Source organism: Canis lupus, chromosome 18, assembly GCF_011100685.1.
Source record: "Canis lupus familiaris isolate Mischka breed German Shepherd chromosome 18, alternate assembly UU_Cfam_GSD_1.0, whole genome shotgun sequence".
Classification (NCBI taxonomy): Eukaryota; Metazoa; Chordata; class Mammalia; order Carnivora; family Canidae; genus Canis; species Canis lupus.
The window spans coordinates 36144679-36162698 of record NC_049239.1 but is presented as its reverse complement, the minus strand read 5'-3'; the positions used below and the strand labels follow the sequence as shown (position 1 = coordinate 36162698).

Below are 18020 nucleotides of genomic sequence, written 5' to 3'. Positions count from 1 at the left end.
TAATCCAACAGGAAGAAGGGATTGAGGGAAGGAGAAAAGGAAAGGAAAACTTTCCAAATACTCCTCTATAGAATTCTATTATAACTCATTGATCAGAACTTTACAAATTGCCACCCAGGCAACAGGCAGTCTGGGAAGGGTTAGTGTTTTAGTTATTCATATTGCCCCTCTCCAAACAAAATGAGGAAATGTTGAGGTGAAAAGAATAACAGGAACAAATCATGTGTTTCTTTGAGGTAGAGAGATACAGTGGAAATTTAAGATAAAAACAGTAGACTTGAGCTCTATCCCACAGAGCCTTTGATGCCAGGCTGAGGCATTTATAATTAATCTAATACACACCAGAAAGCTATAAAATGTTTCTGAGCAGAGGAAAGATGCCATGGGTGCTGAGGCATCATCACATTTTAATTTTCTAAATAAATTTATTTTAAATATACTTCATAAAGAGTTTACAACCGTTAAGGATTTTTTTTAAAGATTTTATTTGAGAGAGAGCACGAGCAGAGGGAGGGAGGGGCAGAGGGAAAGGGAGAAGCAGGCTTCTCACTGAGCAGGGAGTCCAATGCAAAGTTCAATCTCAAGACCTTGGTATCAGGACCTGAGCCAAAAGCATATACTCAACTGACTGAGCCACCCAGGTGCCCAACAGATGAATTTTTAAACTGTGCTATTGGGAGATGCCTGGGGTCTCAGCGGCTGAGCATCTTGCCTTCAGCTCAGGGCATGATCGAGTCCCGCATCAGGCTCCCTGTGAGGAACCTGCTTCTCCCTCTGTCTGTGTCTCTGCCTCTCTGTGTCTCTCATGAATAAATAAATAAAATCTTTAAACAATAAATAAATAAAATAAAAAGTAAATTGTACTATTAGGTTATGATCACACTCATATAAATTAATCCTGTTAAGACAATTCTGTAGGATGGATCAGAACTCATTAACAGAGCATTGTTCTGCTAATGTTTTTCACTATGGTACCAGAATGTTGATTCTATAAAGTCCACTCAGCCTAGGTATCTATCTATCTATCTATCTATCTATCTATCTATCTATCTATCTATGTATATTTTTTTATCTTAAATTTAGGATTTTCTAAAAGATTTAAGAGTCAGGGCACCTGGCTGGCTCAGTCAGTAGAGTATGCAACTCCTGATCTCAGAGTCTTGAGTTCAATCCTAGAGCTTACTTTAAAAAAAAAAAAAAAAAAAAAAGTGATTAAAATCACTATAATGAAACAATAAATATTTTATTATACAAAGTCACATGACTAAAATATTTCCCTTTCCTTTAGTTAGGAACTAATGCCATCCGTCTAGAGTGACCACATAATTTATTGCCTTTATTAAGTTAAAAAAGTATTAATACTTAGGCCAAGACAATAGGAGGAAACCAGAGATTGCCCATATGGCTAAGGGAGTAGTTTTGGTGCAGTGTGAAGTCGCATTGTTCTTGCCCTAGGTGGTTGGCTCTGTGAGAGGATGTCTGCACCTTTCTTAAGGGTGGACTCAACTAATCCAGCTTTGCTTGTCAACCCCAGGAACAGCCGCATTGCTGTAGCTCTCTGCGTTGGCCACCAGCAATGCTCTCTATCGCTGATCTCCCTGGTGGCCACATTCTGCCTGTGGGATCCGTGTTCTTTGACTCAAAGCTGTTTTTTCTGTTCATGTTGTGGTCCTGAGAAAGGAGGGATGAGGGAAATTTTTAAATTTCTTTTTTGTGGCAAACGTCATTTCCAGCTTGAATTGGGAGTTGCAAATAAATCTCACACTTAACAAAGCACCATAATTTTTACTAAGTGACACCAATAAGGATCTCTCAGGAAACATTAGCTCAGAACATTCTTGTTGAATCATGTGATGCCCAGGGTTATACTATTTTATTTTTTTTAATGTGCAAAGTTATTAGAGAGGTTATTACACTAAAGTATCTTCTTTCTATTTAGAATTTTGTGTTCTTATCCTTGTTTACATCATATGTCTTTTTTCCCCACGTATCTTTTTTTATTATCTCTTCTCTTTGGTTTCCACTAAACTGTCTTTTTACAGCCTCTCTGAATTTATCTTCATCTGAGTGTTCTTTCTCTTCTTATCCCCCAAAGATGCTAATGATAGTTTAGAAAATATTAACCCCAACAATAGCCAATACTTCATGAGTACTTAAAGTGTGCTAGACACTGCACAAATTACACATGCTAACTCACTGAATTCTTAACAACCTTATAAAGCTGTATTATTATCCCTGTCTTTCAAATGTGAAGTGCAGAGAGGTTAAATAACTTCCTTAAGAAACCAATCTTACGGGATCCCTGGGTGGCGCAGCGGTTTGGCGCCTGCCTTTGGCCCAGGGCATGATCCTGGAGACCCAGGATCGAATCCCACGTTGGGCTCCTGGTGCATGGAGCCTGCTTCTCCCTCTGCCTGTGTCTCTGCCTCTCTCTCTCTCTCTCTCTCTCTCTATCATAAATAAATAAAAATTAAAAAAAAAAAAGAAAGAAACCAATCTTACTTGTTTTTACCAGTCTAGGACAAACCTTTGGGTTGCCTCATGGCACCAAGTAAAGTCCTATAGGTCTGAGACCCAGCAGTCTAGGCTTCAACATGTCTTATCCAACTGCACAACAGTTCGAACAAACTGAATATCTAAGAAATATGGTAAAGGAAGACCTGACGGTACTGTACTTGGTGTTTGCCAGTTACAAAAGATGGAAGGAAGAATCATAGATTACTCTCAAGAGTATAAAATTCATGGTCCATTTATAAGACTCTTAAGTGCTTGTTTATAAAATTATCCTCCCTGCTAGCTACTAGAGTTAGAAAGATGCAGAGGCAGAAAGTCTGGTAACTCTACCTTGATCACACCAATTCTACTTTCAGGATATTCTCCTTCCCTGTTTCTACTGAGATCCTACATACATTTTCAGAATTTACACCTCTCCCTCTCCTTCTCTCTCTCCCTCTTCCCCCACCCTTGGTTCTCTCTCTCTCTCTCTCTCTCTCTCTCTCTGTTTCCTGTTCGCTACTTGTTTGTCAAGTTAGCACTTTGGTATTATTTTTCAGTTCTCTCATTTTTGTACATTTTGTACAATACTATGTTAGTTCAATTTCGTTAAATATTGGTAAGAGTTCCTACCATGTGCCAGGCTATAAATAGGTTGGATATATTTATATTTATATATATATATGTATATAAATATCTATATACATAGTCTGTCATATGAGACATATCTGTCTCATAGTCTAGTAGAGAAAACTGATATGTAAACAAATAACTATAATAAAGATTGATTGGTACAAAATAGAGTGAGGTGTGAAATGTTATGCAAAGACTAATAATGCAGTAATTCTGGTGCTTGTTAAACCATGTTCAGGGAAAGCTACAGAAAGAATGTATTTGAGTTGTATAGTGAACGTCATTTGGATTATCAAATATTTATGTCATTCCTTTCTATTTATACTGTGCCTATTTTGACACTTGTCTATTAGACAATAAGTTCCTTGAGGTGAGGAATTCTATGTTCTATGCCTTTGTTTCATCCATAGTGCCAAAATATTTCACTGAATGAGGATATTTGTCACTAAGCAAGTATTTATATTTATTTATTTTCTCTCTTTTCCCACTGAAGCCCAAACTCATCAGTATATTTCTTTGTATCTTTATGTTCTAATTAATTTAATATAACATTAGCCATGTAATTCATTTTTTGGAACAGCTTATTTTACACACAAATGTATAGTTTCTTTCTGTGCCATATCTTGTAAGTAAGTATTGAGATTTTTGCTTTTATGGTGTCTTGTGCAAGCATGATAAAAATGCAAAGCTTGAAAGGTTTTTGTGTGTGTGTGTGTGTGTGTTTTTTTTTTTTTTTTTTGCTTGCATACAGCTAATGGAAATCTTTCATTTATTATTTTTCTGTAGCAGGTCAAAATATATGCAGTTTCAAGTTGATAAAAACATAGTTTAAAAGCCATGTCAAACTACTATAGTGTTAAAGTTGCAAAGTGACAAAATGAGTAATATGAGTATTACTCCAGGATGGAATAAAATAAGGAAAAAGATCTCCTAAATTTCATGAAATACTGGTGAGGTTTACCTGAGTGGACATTTAAACCCATTATCTTTTTTTGCAAGTTCCAAGGCTAAGAACATTTTGAGACTACAGTCTTAAATGAATTAAAATTATCTTAAAGTATATTAAAATTGTTTGCCAAACATCTAATTGAGAATCTGCTGTATGGGAGGCACTGGTGGTACCAAAATGAATTAAGACATTATTTCTGTTTTATAGAGTTCAAATTTGTTATATAAAGGGATTTGTCTAATCTATATTAGGGGGTAAATTCAATTGCCTAGATATAAGTTTTGAATTTATTAAAGTAGAAAAGAACTCTTTATTTAAGGACTTTAATTCAGCTCAACATTTTAAAAGCACTGTGGCTTCCACTTAGTAGGTAATAAGTAAATGTTTATTAAATGAATGAACAATAAAAATCATAGAATTTAATTTTAGGAATGAGACTTCACTAGGTAAGTTTTTTAACCCTTTGATATCAACATGGTTTTGGTTATCATAGGGATAGTCAGTAGTATTTAATGAATGAGGTTAGGTTATTTGACATCCACTAATGCTCTGGGCATTCCCACCCAACAAAGAATTGCCACACCCTACACAACTTTGAATGTCTGACTAAATCTACTACAAATATAAGTTGATGTGTCACTTTCTTTAGAATTGATGTCTATATTAAATGCAATTCCTATCAAAATTTGAACAAAAATTTTTGTGGACATTTTTAAGAAAATGCAAAGGGCCAAGAACACAATCTTTACACATAACAAAGCTAGAATACTTTATACTTCCAGATATCAAGACTTATGTTATTGACACAAGTATAAATCAATAAGTAAATGGGGTAGAAAAGACTTCAGAAACAACCAACACATATGTGATTACTTGTTTCATGACAAAATAACATTGTGTTGCAGATAGGAAAAGATGGGTTTTTCAATAAATAGTACTGTTAATTAAAAATAATGAATCTTGACTTCTCTTTCACACCATATATAAAATTCATTTCCAGTATATTTCAATAAAGAACAAAGTTTTAAAAACACAGGAGACTATCTTCATGGGTAGTATCAAGAAACGGGTGCAGGGAAATTCTAGGGTACTGTTATTAGTCTTGATTTTGATCTTACTAAAAAATTATAAAATGAGATTTATACACACACAAGCATAAATTGGTACTTTAGGACATAATACTGAAAAGTTTTTATTTTTCTTTTTTAATTTTTATTTATTTATGATAGTCACACAGAGAGAGAGAGAGGCAGAGACACAGGCAGAGGGAGAAGCAGGCTCCATGCACCGGGAGCCTGACGTGGGATTCGATCCCGGATCTCCAGGATCGCGCCCTGGACCAAAGGCAGGCGCTAAACCGCTGCGCCACCCAGGGATCCCTGAAAAGTTTTTAAAAGTAATTATGCAAAAAGGAAAGAACAGAGGAAGTTTATTTGATAAAAGACATCTTGAATTATTGAATAATTTACTCACCTAGTCCATTTTTTCCACTATATATTTCTGATTATGTAGTTGAGATGGGTTTCAGTGCACAAGAACAGTGAGATGAATTGCAAATTTTTAACAAAAAGTTGAAATTTAATATATTTATATTCAAACTTTAATAAATTAATAGAAACACATGAAATGCAGGGACTTTCATGAATTTCATTAATATAGTTTATTTTTAAAATATACTATTTCTTCTTTATATATTTTTAAATGATTATAGCACACTAATACATTATGGCATGAAAATTACTTACTGGAAATGTCTTTTCAAGGGGTCATTCACTACACAATATCTCTATGGTCCCTTAAAATACAGTTTCTTTTCTGATCCTCTCTCTGGACTCTACTTATCAAAGATGAAGGCCACGCCCACTCGTGAAATTATATATAGATATTGTATTTCAGTAGTCTTGTTAATGTTACCCTAATTCAGTTCAAACTGTTACCCAGTTTCTCTTATCAATGCCAATAAGTCTAGTCTATTACTTTTCCTAATTCTAATTTTTATTCTGCATTGTACCTGTATCACAGTTTTTATCTTTCAAGTTCCTGTTGGTTCTTTTTTGGTATGGACTGCCTTCTAATCTTAAGCATCTTAAGTGCGCACATATTTACTATAATTAGATGCAAGCATCTATCTCATTAAGACTTCAGTTTATTTATATTTTTTTTAGATTTTATTTATTTATTCATAAGAGACACAGAGAGGCAGAGACATAGGCAGAGGGAAAGCAGGCTTCGTACAGGGAGCCCAATGTGGGACTCGACTCCAGGGATTCCAAGATCACACCCTGAGCCAAAGGCAGATGCCCAACCACTGAGCCACCTAGGTGTTCTAAGACTTCAGTTTAAACATGGATAAGGAAAGGAAGTCCCTTTTTTTCCAAGAGAGAGCCAGATCATAATGTTATTTCCAGAAAAGATGATTTTTTTAATTCTCTCCCATGGGTAAAGGGGAGCCATTTAAATATTTTATGCATGGGGCACCTGGGTGGCTCAGTGGTTGAGCATCTGCCTTTGGCTCAGGTCGTGATCCCGGGGTCCTGGGATCGAATCCCACATCGGGCTCCCCATAAGGAGCCTGCTTTTCCCTCTGTCTATGTCTCTGCTTCTCTCTCTGTGTCTCTCATGAGTAAATAAATAAAATCTTTTTTAAAAAAAAATTTTTTAATGTAAATGTTTTATGCAAGGAATACCAATCAGACTTGTGTTTTGGAAATATCACTCTGGCAACAATCTGAAAAAATAAATTGGGGTGGATGGCAAGACTGAAGGCAGAGTCCAGTTAGAAAAATGTTGTAAGAATCTAGGTCATTATCATTACTATCATGACCCAAACTAAGAAAAGAACCTGATAGATATAAGATCAACTGAACTTAGTCACTTGGTGAGGGAAGAAGAGTTTAAGATGGTTCCCAAATTTCTGATTTGAGTGACTTGATGGGACAAGTGTCTAAGAAAAGGTGCAATTTCGGACATGCAGGTGGAAGTAACCTATGAACATTTGGATGTGCGAATTTCTTCAGGGGAGATATATGAGCCAGGGATATAGATTTGGGAATCATTGCTATATAGCTGGTAGTTGAAGTCTTTAGAGTAAGAAAGAGGAGAAAACATGCTTATTTAGAAGAGGAGAATGGAAAAGAATCCTGAAGAGTGGTCTCATGGAAACTGAAGGAGGAGGGAATTTTGAGGAGAGAATAAGGAACAATGAATGCTACATGCCTTGAGCAATGAATTGAAAGTCACTAACTGAGTGGTTGTATTTGGCAATATAAGAATCGTGGGTGGCCATTGGCCAAGAAATTTCAGGGATATGGGGTACAAAACCTTGATTGCATGCAATTGGTTAAAGACTGAGTGGGTTTTGCAGTTTTTTTAAAAGTGAATGAGAGGTGAAGAAATAGAGACAGCAGGTATCCACTGTGTTCCAGGTTCTTGAATATGAAAGATAAGAGAAAAAATAAGAGCCAGGGAAAGATGCACAATGGAGTTTTTCAATTCTTTTGTTTTTCCCACTTATTCCTTGATTAAAATGTTGCTTTTGTTTGCATTTTTGTGAGTTAATGTTAAACTTTATATTTTTCTATAATTAATGATTCTATAATACTTTGGTTAGTGGCATAAGTTTTAAAGGATCAGAGTTGACCCAAACCAAATTAAGTATAAATACTAAATTGTGTGATCTCTATAATTGCACAGGATTAAGAAATATTTATGACAGAAATATGTAAAATCATGATTGAATAAAAGGAAGAAGTTGACAGCGTGTTGGATAAATGTGAGATATCTTACAAATGATTTTTAAATGAGGCCATCTGTTAAAGCTTGCTGATGCTCTCAGTCTGGAGCAAGAGGTTATTTATGTTTTCACGCAAATCAGGCTTTAACCAAAATACTTTGGAAAAAACAGATGCCTTATAGAAATTCATTATTCCTAAAATAATTATAACCCTCTAAATGTTAACATCTCTTCCTACAAAGAATGGTATTATGCTAATACTGTTTATATATATGAATGTGAAATTATTGTATCATTGCTGTAGTGCAATGCAATGGTTTCTCCCTCCCCCCACCCCAAACCTCCCCCAGGAGATACATGCCTGGAGATACATGCCTGCTTACCAGGACCAATTTTCTACTTATTTAGCCAAAAATAATTGACCTTTGAAAGTCATAACCCAAGTAGTTGCATTTAAACTAAAATCTAAAGACAAACCCAGTCTTTCAGACATTCTCTCCTTCCAGTCTCCTGGTCTTTTTTTGACACTCCCCTCCGCATAAGTCTTACCAGATACAGTGAAGTAAAGGAAATTTCATAATAGAATATCATTTTGTTATATTTCATTCATGCTGTAGATGAAAAATTAGTAATATTTTACTAGAAAATGAACTTCCAGTGTTAGTGCTCTTTTATGAACATGCATATTCACTTACTTACAAAGAGTAAACAGCATATACCCAAGTGCCTAGAGACAGAGAAATTATGAAAGTCCCTAACTTCTATATTCGTGTTACATTAATTTGAGTCTACATAAAAAGAGATCAAATTTGTGAGGGATGGAGGGAAAAAACTGAAGAGACTTCTTATTTGCAGCTTTTATTATTACTGGTAGAGCAATAAATTAGATACAGAATAATATGTTTGGTTTCTCTAATTTATGGCATTTTGTTAACGTTGTCCCTGAATGAAATGCTGAACCAAATTCCTATGGCCTATGAAGACCTTGGTCAGAGTTCACTTCGGTAGTTTGAGAAGCTTATAAGCACAGATTCTTTATTTAGAACACTAATACAAGTATTATTAATTGGTGTCTTCTTATCCTCTGAGAATGCATTTAGCTCCAGTAGGTTCTTACCACTTGAAACTAACGGCTTACCCACTCAGATATTACATCTTATTTCCCCTTCCTAACTGCTCTTAGTGTTAAAGCCTTTGTCAGAATGGAGGATGAAAGGAGGATGGGAGACTTACACAAGTGGAAGCCCCTGCCTAGCTCTGTGCTCATAATAGGCAGTCTACACCCACTACTGTCACATCGCATGTTCTGTTTCCTCTAAAATAGTGTGCTCTAGTGACCTTCAGGGAGGCTTTACAGTCCAATGGTCTGCATTTGAGAGTTTCTCCCACAACTGACTTGTTGGAAACTGTGTGAGCTTGGCAAATAATTTCTCTCTGCCTGGGTCTCTTCATCTGCTAGATACAGTAACAGCACCTTGTACAGCATAGTTGAGAGGATTAAATAAATTAATATATTCCAAAGGCTTGCCACAAGGCCTGAATGATTACATTGTGGTGGTGGTTTCTCTCACAAAGAAGCATTACTTTGCTCATGGAAACCAGAAGGCAACTAAGAGGCAATAATTCTGCTCTCTACAGTCCTTTATATACTAAAGGAATATTGGTGGTTCCTGTGAAATGGCCCCCAAAATACTACTGTTCCTCTCATAAAGGAATGGAAAAGAAAACACCACGTGCTTTCACAAGCATTATCTCATTTAATCCTCAGAACAATTCTTGCAAGATAGATTAGCCAGTTTTTACGTGTGAGAGACCTGAAGCCTGACACAGATCAAATGGCTACTGGATAACAAAGTCAAGATTTAGAGGCTGAATTGCTGGCATGTGGGCCATAGCTGTTTTCCTCCCTTTCAAGATGTGGCAAATTGAAAGAGACCTCACCAGTCTAATCCATCTGCCTCTTCTCCCTTCACGTGAGAGATGGCACACATGGTAGACACTCAAATGACGCCTGCTCATTAACCAGTTACTTTTTTTTCCTAAAAAGAAAATACACATTTTGCATCTTGAATATTGCAGTGGTTTATTTGCACTAAATGAGCATCTATGACTGCAGAAAAGTAAAACAGAACTTCATATGTGAGACAATTATCCTAATGCAACCTATATCCTCTTCTCCTTAGTATTACAAAGTCTGAATTAATGAGAAAGCATAATTCTAGTAGCTTCCTATCCTCATCCTATTATGATCTTGTTTATTTCTTTAAAGAAAATGGCCCTAGAATTTTTGCCTTTGGCCAAAGACCATAAAATTCTTATCTGGTTATAACTTTGTCTAAAAATAAGAAAACGGGATCCCTGGGTGGCACAGCAGTTTAGCGCCTGCCTTCGGCCCAGGGCGCGATCCTGGAGACCCAGGATCGAATCCCACGTCGGGCTCCCGGTGCATGGAGCATGCTTCTCCCTCTGCCTATGTCTCTGCCTCTCTCTCTCTCTCTCTCTGTGACTATCATAAATAAAAAATAAATAAAATAAAAATAAAAATAAAATAATAAGAAAACCATATGAACAACAGTTATTTTCCACCTAAGGTAATAATAAAGATAATAGTGTTTACATGTAATCAGGCACTTGTATCATCGGGGACTTTAGAGAATCAAATTTCTAAATAAAGTTATCTTTACGGCATCTTTTTCAAACTGACACACAGCTATGACAATACTATTGCTATTTTGCTCAGCTAAATCATGTCTGAAATGTTTCTGTGACTGAAACCCTTTCATCCTTATCCTGCTTATGCTAGTCACTTCAGGACCTATCCACCATTCCATCCATCCTTTCAGCCATATTTATGTCTCTAACTATATATTTAGGTTTATATTCATCACCTGTATTTATATATTTATTTTGCTCTCCTCATGGCACAGAGCAGAAGACTCTCTCACTGACTAGTTGTGTAATATAATTACATAAACTTAGGAAAGTTACCTGACCTCACTGTTCCTCACCTTTTAATCTTTATTATGTGTCACCCACTGTGCCAGTTGCTCTGTTTCACTTATTGTCATGTAAATGTAAAAGGAGAGGCCAAAAAGCTTAAATAACTTACCCATGTGTCATGGCTGTAAGTAGCAGAGCCAGAATTCAAATACACATCTGTTTAAAACCTTTGCTGAGCACTGCCAAAGCATAGTACCTCCCCTGACCACATTGCCTCTAGAGCATTAATTTGGTGAAGGTTTTTCATACTGCCACCCTCCATACACACCCCCACTGTGCCCCCAACTAACTGCTCTTACAGGTATAAATATGTAATATCCCGCTTAATAATGTCATCATTTTTTTTCCACGCCAGCAATCCTGAGGGATATGACACACTTACAGTAGTGGCTTAACATGGCTTCTCAAAATATGAGTTTCAGGATCTGGGTGACAAGGAGCAAGTGTAGTTTGAAGAATCCCCCTTCATGGGCAGCCCGGGTGGCTCAGTGGTTTAGCACCGCCTTCAGCCCAGGGTGTGAATCCTGGAGACCTGGGATCGAGTCCCACATCGGGCTCCCTGCATGGAGCCTGCTTCTCCCTCTGACTGTGTCTCTGCCTCTCTCTCTCTCTCTGTTTCTCTCATAAATAAATAAAATCTTGAAGAATCCCCCTTCTTTAATGAGATCTAAATATGTACTAAAATATAACAATCTAGAGTATCAGCAAGACACTATTCTCAGCACTTCCCTTGTGTTCACTCATTTAATCCTCACAACTTTGAAGTTAGGTCTCTTATTATCATTTTACTGACTAAACTACTTAGATGCAAGGAGATTAAGTACTTTGCTCAATTTTTGCTCAATTTTTTGCTCAATTTTGCTCAATTTTTTGCAAGGATGAACCATATACTCAGTGCTGTCCTGGTAGACTCCAACTTGGAAGGACACCTGGTTAAAAAATTCAGAGTGTAAATTACTACTACTGTCCCCATTCTCACTTCTCCTTCTCCTTCCTCCTCCTCCTCCTCCTCTTCTTCTTCTTCTTCTGATTTAATTTATTTGAGAGAGTGAGTGTGTACAAAGTAGGGGTGGGGCAGAGAGAGAGGGAGAGAGAGTCCCAGGCAGACTCCACGGTGAGCACAGAGCCCACCGTAGGGCTCAATCTCATGACCCTGAGATCAGGACCTGAGTCAAAACCAAGAGTCTGTCACTTAACGGACAGTGCCACCTAGGCAATCCTCTCACTTCTTTTCAAGTGTCAGTTTTCTCACAGGCTTCTCAACAAATAGCCCATTGACTTCTAGTTCTTTGCACCAGTAGATGCTTAAGAAATGTTATCTTGTGGTACCTGGGTGGCTCAGTCAGTTAAGCATCCGACTCATGATTTTGGCTCAGGTCATGATCTAAGGTTCATGAGATCAAGCCCTAAGTTGGGCTCCCCACTCAGTGCAGAGTCCCTTTGGACTCTCTCCCTCTCCCTCCATCCCTCCCCACCCCCACACACTCTCTCTCAAATAAATAAATGCATCTTTTAAAAAAGAAAAAGAAATTATATCTGGTTAGCTTGAAACAACTAAGTGTTTGGCAAGAATGTGTAGTATAGTAGTTAAAAGAGTGCAGACTCTCAAGTCTATCAGACAGACCTGTCCCACCACTTACTAGTTACGTTAATGTAGACAAGTTACTTCACCTTCTTCCTTGACTGTGAAATTGGGACAATAATAATATTATCATCATGAAATGACTGTGAGGGTAAACAGAGAAATGCTGTAAAGTCCATGGTACACATAGTAAATATTAGTCGTTACTAGTAATAGTTAATGTGTTCTTTACTGAGCAGGTTTTCTCATGTGCTTTCTTACTCAAAACCTTTTTAATATAATTCTGTGGCTTGGCTTTGAGGCAGAGACTTTGGAAGTAATTTTAATCCTTTCAAATACCAGAATACCATTTCATACTTCCCTAAATTTCCTACATTAAGATTTAAGAAGTCTTAATATTAGGGGCACCTGGGTGGCTCAGTCACTTAAGCATCTGACTCTTGATCTCAGCTCAGGTCTTGATCTCAGGGTTGTGAGTTCAAGCCCTGCATTGGAGTCCATACTGGGCATGAAGCCTATTTGAGGAAAAAAGTATTTTTTTTTTTAAGATTTTATTTACTTATGAGAGAGAGAGACAGCACAAGTGGATGTGGGGGGGAGGGCAGAGGAAAAAGGAGAAGCTGACTCCTCCCTGAGCTGGGAGCCCAGTGCAGGGCTTAATCCCAGAACCCCAAGACCATGACCTGAGCTGAAGGCAGATGCTTAACCGACTGAACCACCCAGGCGCCCCAAGAAGGAGTCTTAACATTAAAGAGCAGCTACATTTACAGTAGTTCAACAAAGCAAGTTAGTACAGATAATTTAAATGATACCGTCATAGTGCCTTCATTTTCATTGATCATTTTTTCAGAACATCTTTTTTGTTATGTACTTTATGAATTTAAAACATGACTAAAGATGAATTTCTTAATATGTACAGTATGTTTTCTGAGCCTGTTAATTCTTTAAAGAAATTAAAGGAAAAATAATGAAGACATGTTATACAGGTACTTAATTTTTTTTAATCTGTGGTAGTACTATGGTAATTAATGCTTATTTTATGCAAACTAGACTATATCTGTTAACGGACACATTACTGTCAAGAAAATATTACTTGTCTTAATTATCAGTAATGAAGCAGGGATAAGCTGCTCACTTAGATATAATATATCTAATGACCTTTTCAGTTAGAGGTTGTGATGAAAGGTATCAGTTTCACAAATTATGCTTCATTCAGCTTCTGGCCTTTGTGTAGATTAATGTTTTGTGGATGAGTTTTAAAGTCTGGCATAAATTGTGTTTGGTGTTTAAAATTGATTTAGTGTCTTGCTTTTAGTACATCATTTTCTCGTTTATAAAGCCTCAATTTTATCATCAAGCTTAAAAAAATAGTCCATAGTAAATCTAGGACACTTTGCTAACTGCCAATGTTCTTTTAACCTTACCAAATAAAACAGTACATATATTTACAATTGTTTAATCAAAGGACAAGTTTCTTTGTTATTTCTAAATTTAGGGCAATGAGTACAATATTTATAATGACAATTTTGAATTAGGAATATATTTATAATACTATTTTTCCTAATTAGATTTCCTGAGCTAACAAAAAGCTGATTATTGTGATAGAATTCGTTATATCCCTTAATCAGCCTCTTACTAAATGATACATATCTTATCTCAGAGTACTGAAACATCATTCAAGGACTCATAGATTTAGCCTTGTATTCAGACCAATAGGAAAATTGCTCCCATGTTTTATGTAATTAAGGATTTAAATTTTGGAGGTTGATGCAATGTAGCAAATCGTTTTCAGATTTTTTAGGCTATAAAACCCTTTCTTTCTATGAAATCATATTAGAGACCCAACAAAGAAATCTAACAAAATTGGAGCCGCTCTGCTTGAATAGAAAAGTATTCCTATGGTAACTTGAAGGAATGCAGTACTCTCAAAGAGCAGATTTTTGATACTATGATCCTGTTGGTTCTATTATTAACAGAGCCCAAATACTAAAGCAGGAAAGAAGGGTACAGACCATCTTTTTCAGCTCCCTCATTCTAACAATGATGCATCTAAAATTTAAAGGTATAATGTGACCAGCCTAAGTTTCTGTGGTCAATACAGTGCTTTGATCTGAAATCTAAAAAATTTTGGGGTGAATGGGTAGCTCAGTCGGCTAAGCGTCTGACTCTTGATCTCAGCTCAGGTCTTCATCTAAGGGTCATGAGGTCAAGCCCTGCATGGAGCCTACTAAAAAGGTTAAAAATAAAAATTAAATCTAAAACAAATTATAGTACTTACAATGATGGAATATCTTTCTTACTCTCTGTTGCCCTACTACTATAATAATGAATTTTGAAAACTCTTTGATTTAAAGAACAGTTTCCAAGTTGCCTCATCTTTGCATTAAAAAAAAAGCCATAGGTTTCCATTTTCAAGGACACAGTAAAGTGTCTTACTTGTCCCAAAACATTGACTATTTACTTCTTGCTCCGTTGCTCTTTTTGGAATTATGTAGAATGATGGGTCCTGATTTTCCACTCTGGCTTTTCCAAGGAGCAGGAGTAGGACTGGGTCAACAGAGCAGGAATTTTCCTGTGCTATACTTAAATTCTTTCAGTTCCTCAAAGATGTATTCACACACGGTGTTCCCTCAGATTGAAATTCTCCATTTAACAGCTCCTCCAATCAGCTTAACTTGTATTTATCCTTCATGCTATGGTTTAAATGTCACTGCCTCCTTTGGGCCTTCCCTGATCCATCCACACCAAGTCTGGATTGGATACCACTCATTTGTGCTCTCACAGCATCCTTAACTGTCTCTTATCATAAGCAGTTACCATGCTGCAGTGCAATTACTTCTACCATCCCCTTCTACACTTCCATAAATATGGAGACCACAAATGTCTTGTTCATCATTGAATCTCTAAGGTCTAGCAGAGTTCTGACACATGGCTAGTGCCCTATAGCTAGCTGGGGAAGGAAGGGAAGGACAAAGACTCCCGTTTCCTCAAAAGAGGTAACATGTTGAATGGAGTAAGTCTTAGACTGGCTTCTTGTTGAAGAACAGCCACTGACTTCCTATGTGACTTTGGAAGAGTTATCTACCTATAAACTTTTTGTTTCCCTTTCCAGTAGGATGATAATACTTTCTGTGCCTAGTTTTTGTGTTCTTCCTGCAGAAGTGAAAGTTTTCTCTGTATCAGAGCTTTCTTCTCAGTTTCTGAAGTATAATGGAGGAGAAAGTCACTTTTTCCGTAAGATATCAGGTTAAAGACACTTCTCTTGGAAAATCATTTCTTAAAAATCATCTTGTTTTTTCCCCAGGTCCCAAGAAATTGAATAATGGGCCAACTTCTTCATTCATAAATAAGCCCATGGACTTTTAATGGTGATGATATTCTTTAAATAAAGTACTTGTGATTATTCTTGAGAATTTTTAGGATTTTGTTTCTTTGTTTCTGCCTTGAGATAGTACTTATACAACTTATAATTTAACACATGTAGTAGGTAGCTATGATGGAATTATTGTCTACAGTGTAAAATGTCTTAACTTGTTTCAGTCAAAAATGAGGAATTTAAATGCACCTAATCGGGTCTCATCAAAAGCAGTACCACTCTCCCAATTATTAATTATATTTTATATTGGTTAGAGCAATTGATAAAGTGACTAGGGTACAAGTAATAGAAGAGGTAAGGGAATTGTCCCACTTATTTTTTTCAGAAAGTTCAGAAAGAAAAAGTTAATTTCAAGAAAAAGACCCTTTAAACTTGAGTATCAGGGAAAATAAATTTTTTGAGAACTTTTAAGGGAAAATAATGCATGAACATAGCCAGAACAGCAGTTTATATTTAACAGAACTAAATGGCCACATTTTCAAGTAAAGTACGCCCTGGCATTTGAACAGCTGTTATATCTAAATCAGATTTGAATACTGTTGTTTAACCTTCCCAGCTGTAGCGGGGGTGGTTTGTTAGTCTAATTCAGTATAAAATATGCATAGTATACTTAAATTTGAAACTTTAAATACACATTTGTATTAAAATGATAAATTTTAGTCATATAAGCCTATTTTAGATAAGCTCATTATCTTTCTGTGAGTTATATATTATTCTCAACTATATTGTATGTTTGCACAGATTTTAAACAATTAAAATATCCTCAAACTCTTCCCATGTGATTTATGGGGTTTCTTTTTTTTTTTTTTTACTTTTGTGTTAGTAATGAACCAAAAATATATACATTTATCTACATATAATTGTATTGATGTATTCATAAAATAGTCTGAATTATATTTTTCCTTTATTTCTTTCTACCTGATTCTCTGACCGCAACCACATTTTCTTTACTAATACAGTCGTAGAAATGGAGTGAGACAAGGCAAAATAGGAAGGCAAAATAAAAGGCCAGTAGTACTTCTTGATCTTACAGGGCTGAGGCTAAAAGGGGTTAAGATCAAAATACATATGACCATGTAACAGATGAACATAGTGAATAAAATTTTTCATAGAGTACTGCTATACTAGAAAATACTGCCTGGTGTTTGAAAAAGGTAATTTCGTAATAAACACAAATGCTCATAGGTATACATCACAATTGCATGTACACACACATACAGATACATACAGAAATAATTATGGATGTATCTGTATGTGTATGTATGTGTCTTTATGTCTTATATACATAGATATATTACCTAGCTTTGTCTTTAGGAAAGCTTACAAACAGTAACAACTGAAGGAATACCCCAAGTACCCAGATATTGATTTCTAAATATCTTCCCTTGCTAATTAAAAAAAAAAAAAAGGCAGGGAGGGAAGGAGGTACCTCCAGGCAAAATAGCTAATTCTAGGGGTAAGGCACAGAAAGTGTAACATGAGACTAGAAGTTTTGTCAAAAAAAATAGGGAGGTACTCATAAGAAAAGGCACAGAAGCCACTTTGAAGAGGACCCTTCTAACCAAATCTGGGAAACTTGAGTTTCAAAGTAAATAATAGAAGATAACCCACTGAGTAGAATGGAAATCTATGCGTCCATACTGCTACAGATACATACATACATACATACATGGACGGATACATAAAAAGAGAAACCTCTTTATAGTAGAATACCAAATAATAAACATCAAAGCAATGATGACATAGAAAATTACTATTTGACATTGCTTTGTCTGCTTCAGTTGGGAGTTTTCAATGGAGGCTCAGGTTGATCAGTGGGTTTGATGTCAGAATACTGACAGAATCTGAGAACATTGCCCTTACAAACTACTAATCAGTTACAAAGAGAAAAAGGGTGATTTTACAGTGGAAAACCTGATGAACAGCATGGCAGGTGACCATCACAGGTGGATCGACATCATGTATAGCACATCACCTAGATGTGAAGCCCTAGAAGAACAGAATATCATCTTAGTGTCTTCCCTGCCCAAAAAGCATGATCAGGAGGAAAAAGAAGGTAGACCTACATTTATGTTTAGCCTACAGTAAAAGTCATGTGTTCTTGAAAAACTGTCAACCTGAGAGGCAAGGAGGGACTGAGAATATGAGAAGAGAATGGATATTCTGATATTGCTGGGGCAATTGACAGAAATGAAAATGGGGTCTGTGGATTGGTGCTAGTGTCATATCAGTGTTGATTTCCATACTTTAACAA

At 36.2% G+C, this 18020-nt stretch overlaps 1 protein-coding gene across 3 annotated transcripts in view; it reads left to right on the top strand.

Annotated features, from left to right (window-relative positions):
* Positions 1-18020, top strand: part of ELP4 (elongator acetyltransferase complex subunit 4) — a 241919-nt gene that overhangs the window by 151504 nt on the left and 72395 nt on the right. Inside the window, exon 10 of one of the 3 annotated variants that reach the window (XM_038563122.1) lies at positions 15695-16455. The exons of the other annotated variants lie outside the window; for them this stretch is intronic. Within the exon in view, the coding sequence (XP_038419050.1) occupies positions 15695-15709 (15 nt within the window). The 3' untranslated portion in view covers positions 15710-16455. Of the gene's footprint in view, positions 1-15694; positions 16456-18020 lie in introns of those variants that run through there. 3 annotated transcript variants of the gene reach the window in all.